At 50.2% G+C, this 11,098-nt stretch overlaps 5 protein-coding genes across 5 annotated transcripts; 4 read left to right on the top strand and 1 right to left on the bottom strand.

The window, feature by feature from the left end:
- Window positions 1-634: 634 nt before the first annotated feature.
- On the top strand, window positions 635-2,314 carry K452DRAFT_207227 (glycoside hydrolase family 43 protein; the record flags this gene model as incomplete). Its single annotated transcript, XM_033536121.1, has 1 exon — window positions 635-2,314. A coding segment is annotated over one exon (1,680 nt), but the record flags the coding sequence as incomplete, so codon positions are not given.
- A 1,029-nt stretch (window positions 2,315-3,343) lies between these two features.
- K452DRAFT_239713 (uncharacterized protein) lies at window positions 3,344-4,562 on the bottom strand (the record flags this gene model as incomplete). Its single annotated transcript, XM_033537741.1, has 7 exons — window positions 3,344-3,380; window positions 3,440-3,856; window positions 3,907-4,022; window positions 4,080-4,130; window positions 4,181-4,224; window positions 4,282-4,425; window positions 4,475-4,562. Coding segments are annotated over 7 exons (897 nt in total), but the record flags the coding sequence as incomplete, so codon positions are not given.
- Window positions 4,563-5,883: 1,321 nt separating this feature from the next.
- Window positions 5,884-7,050, top strand: K452DRAFT_303680 (carbohydrate esterase family 15 protein; the record flags this gene model as incomplete). Its single annotated transcript, XM_033542757.1, has 1 exon — window positions 5,884-7,050. One exon carries the CDS (start codon window positions 5,884-5,886, stop codon window positions 7,048-7,050), a length of 1,167 nt encoding a protein of 388 aa, XP_033390970.1.
- A 591-nt stretch (window positions 7,051-7,641) lies between these two features.
- K452DRAFT_303679 (uncharacterized protein) lies at window positions 7,642-8,139 on the top strand (the record flags this gene model as incomplete). The annotated part of the gene is made up of 1 exon (XM_033542756.1): window positions 7,642-8,139. The coding sequence occupies one exon, from the start codon at window positions 7,642-7,644 to the stop codon at window positions 8,137-8,139; it is 498 nt and encodes a 165-aa protein (XP_033390969.1).
- A 165-nt stretch (window positions 8,140-8,304) lies between these two features.
- Window positions 8,305-9,876, top strand: K452DRAFT_334277 (uncharacterized protein; the record flags this gene model as incomplete). The annotated part of the gene is made up of 1 exon (XM_033545191.1): window positions 8,305-9,876. The coding sequence occupies one exon, from the start codon at window positions 8,305-8,307 to the stop codon at window positions 9,874-9,876; it is 1,572 nt and encodes a 523-aa protein (XP_033390968.1).
- Window positions 9,877-11,098: the final 1,222 nt, after the last annotated feature.

Below are 11,098 nucleotides of genomic sequence, written 5' to 3'. Positions count from 1 at the left end.
TTTTTTTTGCTGTCTTTATAAATAGCTATTCGTGTACACAAATGCATTTGACGGCTTCAAGTGGATAGTTGAGGAAGAAAGATGTTAGAGTTATAACATGCGTCCATTCATAGTAACTATGGCAAGTGACCTTTAACTGGTGTTATATAACTGTTCATTGTCTAGAAATTCTCAACTTCGGCTTTCTGCCGTTGCTAATTCCCAATAATCTAAATCCACAGCTCGGGTAACCTTTTCCAAGCTTTTAAAAACTCCCTTCCTGTGAGGGCTGACTTCCGGGATGAGTCGGCCCATAGTAATTACCTCACGAAGCGGTAAGAAGATCAGTGACTCGATGCGACTGTGTTCAAGCTTTTTTTTAGAACAAACCACTCAATGGTGAAACCTTCACACGATCGTTAATCTACAGATAGGGGTAGGTTTGTTTCCCAACTCCCATGGAATACGGAAATGGGAACGAATACGTAAATTCTCCCCTTATACTATGCGATGAGTAGATACTTAAGTAAACGTGCAGGTACACAGAAAACACAGGCAAACGCGCTCCTACATTCGTTTCAATATGGAGATCTTCACCGCAGCGCTGCTACTGCTCGCCAGTGCAAGCAGTACCACTGCCACCAATTCGTCGTCGTCTTACACGAACCCGATCCTTCCAGGCTTTCACCCCGACCCCAGCTGCGTCTATGTCGAAGAGCTCGACCAGACGTTCTTCTGCGCAACTTCAACCTTCACCATGTTCCCCGGTATCCCTATCCACGCCAGCAAAGATCTCGTCAACTGGAAGCTCGCGAGCAACGTGCTGAACCGGCGGGAACAAGTGCCCTCTTTTGCCTCGGCGCCTACTGGACAAGACGGTATCTTCGCGCCTACGCTACGCTACTACAATGGTACCTTCTATCTCATTACTACGAACGTCGCCATCTCCACCTACGCCGACTTCACCATGGATAATATCATCTTCACGTCCACCGACCCCTACGATAGCGCCGCCTGGAGTGTCCCTACGAAATTCGACTTCGTCGGCTACGACCCCAGCCTCTTCTGGGACGACGACGGGACGGCGTACCTCACAGGTGCGGGCGCCATGACCACTGGTACCGCCATGGCGCTGGCGACGATCGATACAACCACGGGCGCCCTTGGTAGTATCAGCTACCCCTACAATGGCACCGGTATCGGCACTGCCGAAGGACCCCATCTCTACAAGAAGGACGGCTGGTACTATATACTCGTCGCCGAGGGGGGTACCGAAGCGCTCCACCGCGGCTCGATCGCGCGGTCGCGCAACGTTACGGGGCCGTACACCAACTACCCGGACAACCCGCTCATTTCGGTCGCGGACAGGAACAGCTCGTACATCCAGAGCGTAGGGCACGCGGATATGTTCCACGACGCAGACGGAAACTGGTGGGCTGTGGCGCTGGCGATGCGGTCAGGGCCGACGCTGAAGAACTACCCGATGGGCCGGGAGACGGTGCTGATCCCGCTGCGTTGGGCAGAGGGCGAGTTTCCTGTGCTGGCCGGCAGCAGCGGCGTGCAGGGCTCGATGCGCGGGCCGTTGCCGCGTGCACAGAGCAAGATTCTTCGCGGCGAGGGCGCCTACCACGATGCTCCCGACGCCGTCGGCTTCGCTCCGGGCACGGCGCTGCCCAAGCACTTCCTGCACATCCGCTACCCGGCGCCCGAGGCCTACACCATCTCGGCACCCGGCCACGACGGCGCGCTCCAACTATCGCTCTCGCCGAGGAACCTCTCCTCGCCTTTGGCGAGCCATGCTAACCTCAGCAAGGAGATCACGTTCGTGGGCCGCAGGCAGGTGGATTCCCTATTCGCGTACAGCGTCGACCTCAGCTTCGCGCCGAGCGCCTCGGGCGAAGAGGCGGGCGTCGCGGTTTATTTGGACGAGAAGCGGCATATCGACTTGGGCATCCTGCGCAGCGGAAACGGGACGGCGCAGCTGCGGCTGCGGAGCGTGAGCAGTAACAACGTCACCGTGCCCGCGGACGTGGTGATGCCGCTGTCTGCCGCGGCGTTTGGTCTTGACAAGATCGCCCGCCTTGAGATCCGCGCCGCGAACGCGACACACTATACCTTCTCGGCGGGGATGGTCGGAGCGGATGTGGACGCGGATGTCGCGATGGCGGTGGTGGGTATGGCGGACGCGAGTCTCGTGAGCAGCGGGTACACGGGCGCGACGCTGGGCGTCTATGCGACGAGCAATGGGGTCGTGGGTGCAACGAGTAAGGCGTATGTGAGTCGTTGGCGGTATAAGGGGATGGGGCAGTGTGTTGGTGATAGGCGAGTTGTTTAGGGTTGCGGAGGATCGTCTCGTCGCTCTGATCTATAAATACCTAGGTGCGTGGTCGTGCCGGGTAACGCTTGGGTGGCTGCAAGTATTTGGCACCAAGTTCTTGCTCTTTTCCCTTTCTCCTTCGGGTGTCTGGATAATCTGCGAACAGAAGGCTTAAATTTCGCAAAGTGTGCTTCGAAAATCGGGATGTTCATGATTTTGATGTCGACTGTGTACGAGTTGATGTGTCTTCTTTTGACGCACTGCTGATCGTCAATGACCCTGTTCTACTTTATCATTGTGATATAGTAGTTTCTTCCTCTGGGCCGCAGTGATGACTATTCACTTACCTCATTGTGCTCTCCGTTGTTGCGGACATCAGTCATGAAAGCGCTGCTGGTTGGTTGCTTTTTATTGGCGCTGGCGGAGAAGACCAAGTCTGGATTTCAGTCCCGTGCACTAACACCTTCAGCTAACAATTCTGTGCCGATATCAGTGATGCATCAGGTGCCAAAAAGCGGCTTTTTTACTTCTCAGCCCGCTATCGGCACTGGGTTGTACCGAAGGTAACTTTCTACCGTGTAGTTACCCGATTAGGCAGGCGATAATACCGGGGGGGGGGGCAAATTAACTCGAGCCCATCTCTAGTGTGCTATTACTGTGTTCTATCTTTGAGTGGCGTGAATCTGTGTGCTGTACGTCAGCCTATTGTCACTCGCTTACCATGGACACGGCGGTGAGTAAACTGAGTAATGATAGCCATTAGGTGCATCCAAAAACTATAGGAGTCTATAGAACATGCTCGAGCGTTAAGGAGAATTTCCGGAGTGATGTCGGAAATCAAGAGGTTTCATCATGAAGCAGTCGATTATTAAATATAAACTTGACACAAACCCTTGCTCTATAATTGGGCTCTTAAAGAAGCTCGACTTCATCTTCCACCGTGTTACACAATGTGCTGTTGGCAAACGTAAAACTTTTGAGCCATTTGCAACGTGCAAAAATCGATTATATCTCTGCAACCATGTGCTGCTTCTACCAGTGAAACACTTAGCCGTTTTCTGGTTTCTGGCCATACACAACGTAGCTGATTTAGTTAGTGTGTCATTTTCTGTTGAGCCATGTATAAGATATGGAAAGACTTACAAAATGGTATAGCAGTGCATCTTGTTCGTCGAATGCTGTTCCTTAATCCCCTTCGCGAGCGACTCCATCTCTTCCCGAGACTTTCCGGCTACCATAAAACCTCTTAACAACCCAGTTTCGGCACCATGGAAGACGTTCCACATCTCCAATTTTCCGACCTTCTTAAGACGTTCATCTTTTGGCCATCCAGAAGTAGGTGTTTTGAAAGCTTTTTCCTGAGTATTTGAGAAACCCGCCTCTTTTAGATATCTGTGAAAATGACGAGGAGCATGTGCATCCGCGTTCATGGATTGACTAATCTCTATGAAAGCTTCGCACCATTTCACTAGAGCGGCGTCTTCTGGCATCGTCCCGTCGTCGCATTTTGGTACTGGCCAGACGCAAGCGAGCTCCAACCATCCACCGGGTTTGAGGTGCCTGGAGTTGTTAGCGGCTGACCATTCGGTGGTTCAAATAGCATATCCTACTCATAAGCTTGGCGTACCAAACGAGGCCAATCTCGAATGCCGAGATAGCAGTCCCGGTTGTAGATGAAGTCGAAGCTCTCCTTTTTAAAGTGCCAGTCTTGTTCGCAGTCATCCACCTCGAATTTCAAATTCGGCAGAACCGTTAGTTATCAGCATAGGTCGTTTTGTGAAACCGATCGGGCATACCAGTATGGCTGCACAGGGGCAATATCCGTCCCGATAACCTTCAGTATGTTAGTAACCAGCCTACGGATACTTCACACTGGTGACGAACTTCGGCAGAGGGGAATTTTCCGGCCATTTCCGATGCCCAGATACCTATAATCAGTCTGTTAAGCAGTGTGTACCTGAAATTAGAGTCCAGACGAAACTCACCTGTTCCCGTACCAACATCGAGTATCCTTTGAATGTCACTTCGCAGCGGAGAGAGGTAAAGCTTGTTTTCCAAGAGAAGGAAGTATTTGAGGTGTTGACAATTCAAGCGTTCGAACTCATCTTGGTCAATGAGGAAACCATAATCTTAGGCCAAGGTTAGTGTCCGTATCTTAAGGTGCATGGGATAGCTTACCATGAGAGCCGTATGCCGGGTAGATTCGGCCATTCTCCTCATAGCCTCTTTCTATCTCCGAAGTTATGCTCATAAGCTCGCTCGATGCACTGCACAAGGACGTGTCAGCATATTGGCATTAGCATGACACGTACTCTGACCTTGATTCAGCGTATCCCTCGTCATATCCATCAGAGTTCGTCTACAGGTGAATCAGTCATGATCCTTCAAAGAAAGGGGTTTCTTTTCAGCACTGACATCAGGCTCGATCATCTGAGCCGACGCCGCCATGGTGATGCGGACACGCCGTCCCCGTAAATGGGAAAGAAACCACTGCTGATAGAGTTTGCGGTCGACGTTGGTGTAGTGGCAGCGACAACGTCATCTGCCGAGTAGAGAGTTTTCGAAGTCCCTTCGGACATTCCCATTGTTCCAGGTAGAAAGGCGAAGTGCCCCACCGAGAACGAATGAGACTCCACAAGACAGGGGGAATTGCCATGTTTTTAGCCGATCAACAACCGAGGATTGCCCCTTTGCGAGACTCGTACATAATCCGAAACAACCGTGCAAACATGCCATGTGTACAATTGAATTGACCCGTAGTGTTGGTATAATCAGTGGTGTGATAATGGTTGTTGCGAGGTTCTTTGTTGGAAGTTTCAGTTAGTTGAAAACGCATTTCGAAGGCATTCACCTATCAAGAAATCTGTGGGAATTTGTTAAGACAAAACTTCGGTTACAGGTCGCAAATTGGTTTGCAATAGCTTCAGAAACCCAATAGAAAGCTTAGTATGGAAATAACCACACCTTGTTTTAGACATTGTTTAGATACAAGAGCGGCAGATGTTGCTCCCGCGGAACACCACGGTTGTTCAAATGGCCAAGTGCTGCTGCAGCCGACAACATGAACATTCCACTGTGTGTAGGACATACAGCATAAACTCGAGCGGGGAATGCGATGGCATCGCGGACCGTCAAAAACAGCCGGAGAGGAAGAAACTCACAAGAAAATTAAGAAGTGCCTGGACTGTTAGGGAGTGGCTATGATACAGCAGACATATGCCAAGTCGTACCTTAAGCAGCATAACCAAGGTTCCAGTGACCAATGGCGTACTTTGTATCCATGACCTTAAGATTTATATGTTAGTGCATGACCTAGACCTTGGTACAGGCCTGCCAATTAGCCTGATCGGCATCTGCGGGTCGCTCCCGGGTGGAATTAGGCAATTGTTGTACTCAATACCCACGAAAATCCCTGCATTAAGACTGCGGTTTCTTGCAGCGATCTACCCAGAGGCTAAATCAGCTACCCCGCCTCTTGCTACTTCGGGAAATCCACAAGGTTCCATGGGCAATATAAGTAGCCGCATCCGTAGACTAGTGTCTCGAAGCACCAACTTCAATTACTCCAAAGAAGAGAGTACTTCACGATGATTCTTGCAATCTTTGTTTTCTTCCTCGCGATTTTGGCGCGTGGGGTAATGTGTCAAGCCTCCTGCCAGGGTCTCCCCAACGGGTACTCTCCTGCAGCGAACTCCAAGCTCCCCGATCCCTTCACTTTGGCAGATGGAACCAAAGTCACTACGCAAGCTCAATGGACCTGCCGCCAGCAAGAGATCAGCCAAATCTTCCAACAGTTTGAGCTTGGAACAAAACCCCCCAAGCCATCTTCTGTCACTTCCTCTTTCTCTTCGAACTCCTTGACCATTATGGCACAGGAGGCAGGAAAGTCCATCTCCTTCTCGGTGTCTATTTCGTATCCCTCTGGCGGCCAAGGGCCGTATCCGGCTATCATTGCGTACGGATATCCAAGTATTCCAATCTCCGCAGGCGTCGCAACGATCACGTTCAACAACGACGACGTTGCCGCTCAAGTGAGCACCGGAAGCCGCGGCCAAGGCAAATTCTACAACCTCTACGGGAGCGACCACAGCGCTGGAGCAATGACAGCGTGGGCATGGGGTGTGAGTCGCATCATCGACGCATTGGAAGACACTCCGGCTGCGAACATCGACCCTAAACGCGTGGGCGTCACAGGATGTTCGAGAAACGGAAAGGGAGCCTTCGTGGCCGGCGCGCTGGATGATCGCATCGCCTTGACGATTCCGCAAGAGTCCGGGGCTGGTGGTGCGGCATGCTGGCGCATATCCGACTCGCAGAAGGCGGCAGGCAAGAACATCCAGACGGCGTCGCAGATCGTGACGGAGAATGTGTGGTTCTCGTCCACATTCCAGCGGTATAGCAGCAGCGTCAACCAGCTTCCTGAAGACCACCACATGCTGGCTGCTCTTGTGGCGCCGAGAGGTCTTCTGGTGCTTGAGAATGACATTGACTGGCTCGGTCCGGTCAGCACGACCGGGTGCATGAAGGTGGGCCGAAGCATCTACAGTGCTGTTGGCGCTCCGGATGCGATGGGGTTTTCGTTGATTGGAGGGCACAACCATTGCCAGTTTCCGTCTTCGCAGCAGCCGGAACTGTCCGCTTTTATTGATAAGTATTTGCTGGGCGGATCTTTAAGCACAGCCAATGTGGAGAAAAGCAACCAGAACGTGGATGTAGCTAGCTGGGTCGATTGGACGGCACCGACTCTATCCTGAAGTTGTTTGAAGTTGCATGCGTGTGGATGAAATACAGACGCTGTTGGTTCACTGAATTACAGCTTCCAATAAATGCAATGGATTCTGATGTTTGAGTCAAGTGATGCAGTCAAGCAGTCCTGGCCATCTTGCATCAGACTTTGTGCGGTTTGGCTGTTCGTGTGTGGTGTCTTAGACTGTTAAACAGTCACTTTCTTCACACCATTTCCGCTTATCACTTTCCCTGCAGCCATCGGGTAAACAAAGTAATCTCACCCATAAATACGTCCAGTCCAACGCGTCTCTTCACCTACTTCTTCCACCCCACCTCTTTCAAACTTCACCTACGATCGATCACTCTTGACAATCTCATCGCTTGCTCCGACGGGCTGCGATCCACTAGCAGCAGTCATGCTTCCACCTTCCTTTACGAGCCGGTATCGGCAGTACAAAGACGATACCGACATAATAGCTTCCTGGCTCGCAACTACTGCAAAAGAACTCTGATACGCTTCCAACCCTTTCGGAAAAAACCCTGCCCCTTCCAAGGGACACACATCGGAACCCTCCACAAGACTGAAAGGCAAAGCTCGCAAGAAAGAGAAAGCAGCAATGACTCACGAAGAGCAAGATTCGACGCCTTCTCAAACCCCTGTTCACACTATCGCTGTCCATGATTTCATCGACTTGGCTGATTATATTGTCAGCGCTAATGCCAAGACGCCTGTTGCGGTACCCAACCACATCTGGAATGCGCTCGACAGTGCGATATCCCTCCGGAAGGACTCTACTGCCCGCTTTTCTTCGATTCCATCATCGAGCCTCGACGACATAGAGTCTAACAGTCGGCATACACATTTTATCACAATCCTCGAACATGTCAGGAAGACTCTCAGGGCGCGGATATCTTCAGCTACACAGGATAACCGTCCCGCTAAGAAAGACTCCAGTGGTAAAACAACTACGTCAGATATCACTTTTGTCAACACCTTCGCTGGTTTGCATGTTGAAGAACCGTCAGAGTCGTTCCTGAAAGCTCCCAATGCCTTGCCTACTCAGACAGAACCAAATTACTCCGCCGAGCTACATGAAGACTTCAGGGAGGCTTAACTTATATTTTGTATGTTGATGGAAGATTTGATGGAGCTTCGCAGCGTCATCATTCCACTCTGGGAAGGGTACCTTAACGGACAATACGATTTGATAAGCGTATCCGTTACAACCAACACAGCTATAGACTTTGCTCGCTCTCTAGAGGAAGACGCGAAAATCATCATGGAGAGATTTGGTGGCTTTCAAAAGTTGCTTCCAATGGTTACATCCAGCAAATATCCGGTACTCAATAAGCCCAAGGAGCGCACCCGAATCTTCCTGGAAGACGAACAGTGTTTTGAAGTGGCTCATTCTTACTTCTTTACCACGTTCTGCCTGTTAGAGGGTAGCAACGATAAAGGTTTATGGCCAAAGTCTAACAGCGACCGTATCCTCTGGCGAGATTGGGGCCATCGCTATATTGATCCAGCTAGCGACTGGAACGAGCAAGAGCCTTTGGCTAAACACACAATGGACGAGATGATTTTAGGAGCATTCCTGCCCCAGTTGGAGGCCTACCTACGCGCCACAGAGACGGAGTCACTGGAGAGACCGGCTGACGACAATTTATCTCGGAGTGCACAAAACTTTTTCCAGAACCAGGAGATGACACTCACGCTTGTGTTTGCAACGCATATCTTTCTAGACATTCACTACATCCTGCGTGACGAAGTAGGTAAAGGTTTTATGAACCTGAAAGTCATATCTCGTCACATTGAAAACTCACTCAACAAAGCCTCGACATTTCAAAGTTCTTACCATAGCAAGACAATTACCAGCGGCAAGTTTGACAGGACGCTTAGTCTTATCAGCCGTTGGGTAAAGGAGGATCCAATACAGGCTGATCATCGTTTAATGGGTGTTCCTTCCGGTGAGGAGTTTAAGTTCCTGAAGAGCCACCCCCTTCTCTCCGGTCTATTTGCATTCAGGCTTAGCCTTGGATTTCAAGAAGTCGGCTTAAGTTTCGTAAACGAAACTAATGCTATTACAGACATAGTGCATTTGTGTAATGCTCTGGATCAGGAAGGGCTTTTCAGTGGACACTGGAAAGACATGGGGCTACTCTGCCATCTTCAAGGACAGGAGGCAATCTTGGGTGGTGTAGCGAAGGACAGAGAGGGCTACGACCGAAAGCATTCTCTAGCCTGGGGCTACTCTGTCACCGAATTTGCTCGCAACAAACGAAACAAGCCCAATTCAAAAGACGGAAAATCGTATCTCTCCGGTCGGGGTAGGAAGATTCTGGCCGTTCTGGCACCGGTGTCCCAGATATTCAAGAACCGTTACGACGGCTCTGGCCGCGTAGACTTCACAAAGAAGGATCTCGAGAAAATCGCTATTAAAAGCGGCTGGGTCGTCGATGGTACCTCCTCGGCGCTCTTACAGGCCCTGTGCATTGCCTTGGATGAAGAAGCCCTCGATCTCGCCTTCGATTATGCCACGTTGCATCGCGTATGTTGGCTGGTGCTGGGCAAGATTAGGGAGAAGTGCAACGACAAGCTTCGCGATATGCATGGCCCACTCTATAAGCCACACTCAACTCCCTTAACTCCTTTTGTTGTCGGCTTTGTTCTTGGTGCTGCGGCAGACGATGCGTTTATTGCGGACAAAGCAGCAAAGGCCAAGGCTGATGTTGTCAAGGACGGTGTGCTGGAGCAGACTGCGGAGGTCGTGAATGCCGTTGCCTGCAAGGCCTTTGGGGAAACAGTGACGAAACTCTTAGAGGACAACTATGGTATGCAGTTTGAGTTTTAGGGCCACGACGACGGTAAGGACAACAGTGTTGGAGATGTCAACAAGCAGGGCGAGGATAAGGCTTCTTGAGTGGCAAACGGTAGGGGTTTTGGCTGGGTAATGCGGCTAGCTTCGGAGGACGCTGCCCGATCCCCTCTTGGAATTGTTATCACTGTTCAACAAGGGCACCTCATAGTTGGATCGGGCCGTAACTCATACATGTGGTTTTGATAGCTTTAATGGCATTAAAATACCTTCTGACACGAATTCTTGTTGATGTGTTGTGTTGCAACAAAGAAGCACCACTTTGAATTAGTCGCCAGGCTAGGTTAATTAGGCAGGCTACAGCGAGGTGTCCTTAGACAAAGCAATCCGGCATTTTTTTCGATGTTGTGCATAGTTCTCTTTGAAGCTTTACTGTGTTAGCTACGGCTCATGTTCTTTGACATTACAAAGTTGTATGCAAAGTTGGAAAATAGGAACAACTGGACATGAAAGGGTTTAGTTAAGAAACGAAGTCTTACCTTGCCTAACCCACCATGTTGTTGCTCTTTGGGACTGTCGCGATCCCTCGCTGTTATATTATTTTGACAAGGGTCTCGAAAAAGCGAATTAAGTACTGAAGCTCCCATGGCCATGCCCGTGGTTTTATTTCCTGCTCTGCCTTTGATTGCGTTGCCCATTATTCCAATAATCTGTAAACCCGGGAAGTAGAAGCTCTCGCTAATGAACGTAGCTGTACGGAATACTCCTAGGTTGCTCCTGCGGATCGGTACAAATGTGACGACGAGCTTGGTAAATTCCCTCCTTCCGACGGAGAGCTCGTGAAGGAACCCTTCAACTGCGATCGTAGAGGATATGTATATGTCAGCCAGGATCACTCCGATAACACATGTTTCTCAGCCTCATTATTTAGTTGTTACACAACAGCCTTACCCCCTGCACTACTCATTTATCTACTGCAAGGAAGCAATGATCTCAAAGAGAAAACGTGTTCTTTTAGATAGCAGCATATATACCTCCATAGGTAGTAGTAATTTAGGACAAGCGGCGTCCAATTCCTCGCGCCCAGCTTCACAGTATAAAAAAAAATGGATGTCTGTGAAGCCGGGCGCGAGGAATTGGACGCCGCTTGTCCCCCTAAGTTGCTACTACCTATGGAGGTATATATGCTGCTATCTAAAAGAACACGTTTTCTCTTTAAGATCCTTACTCCCTTGCAGTGGATAAACGTGTGGTGTAA

This window comes from Aplosporella prunicola, assembly GCF_010093885.1.
Source record: "Aplosporella prunicola CBS 121167 unplaced genomic scaffold K452scaffold_142, whole genome shotgun sequence".
NCBI lineage: Eukaryota > Fungi > Ascomycota > Dothideomycetes > Botryosphaeriales > Aplosporellaceae > Aplosporella > Aplosporella prunicola.
This window is presented reverse-complemented; position numbering and strand designations above follow the sequence as displayed.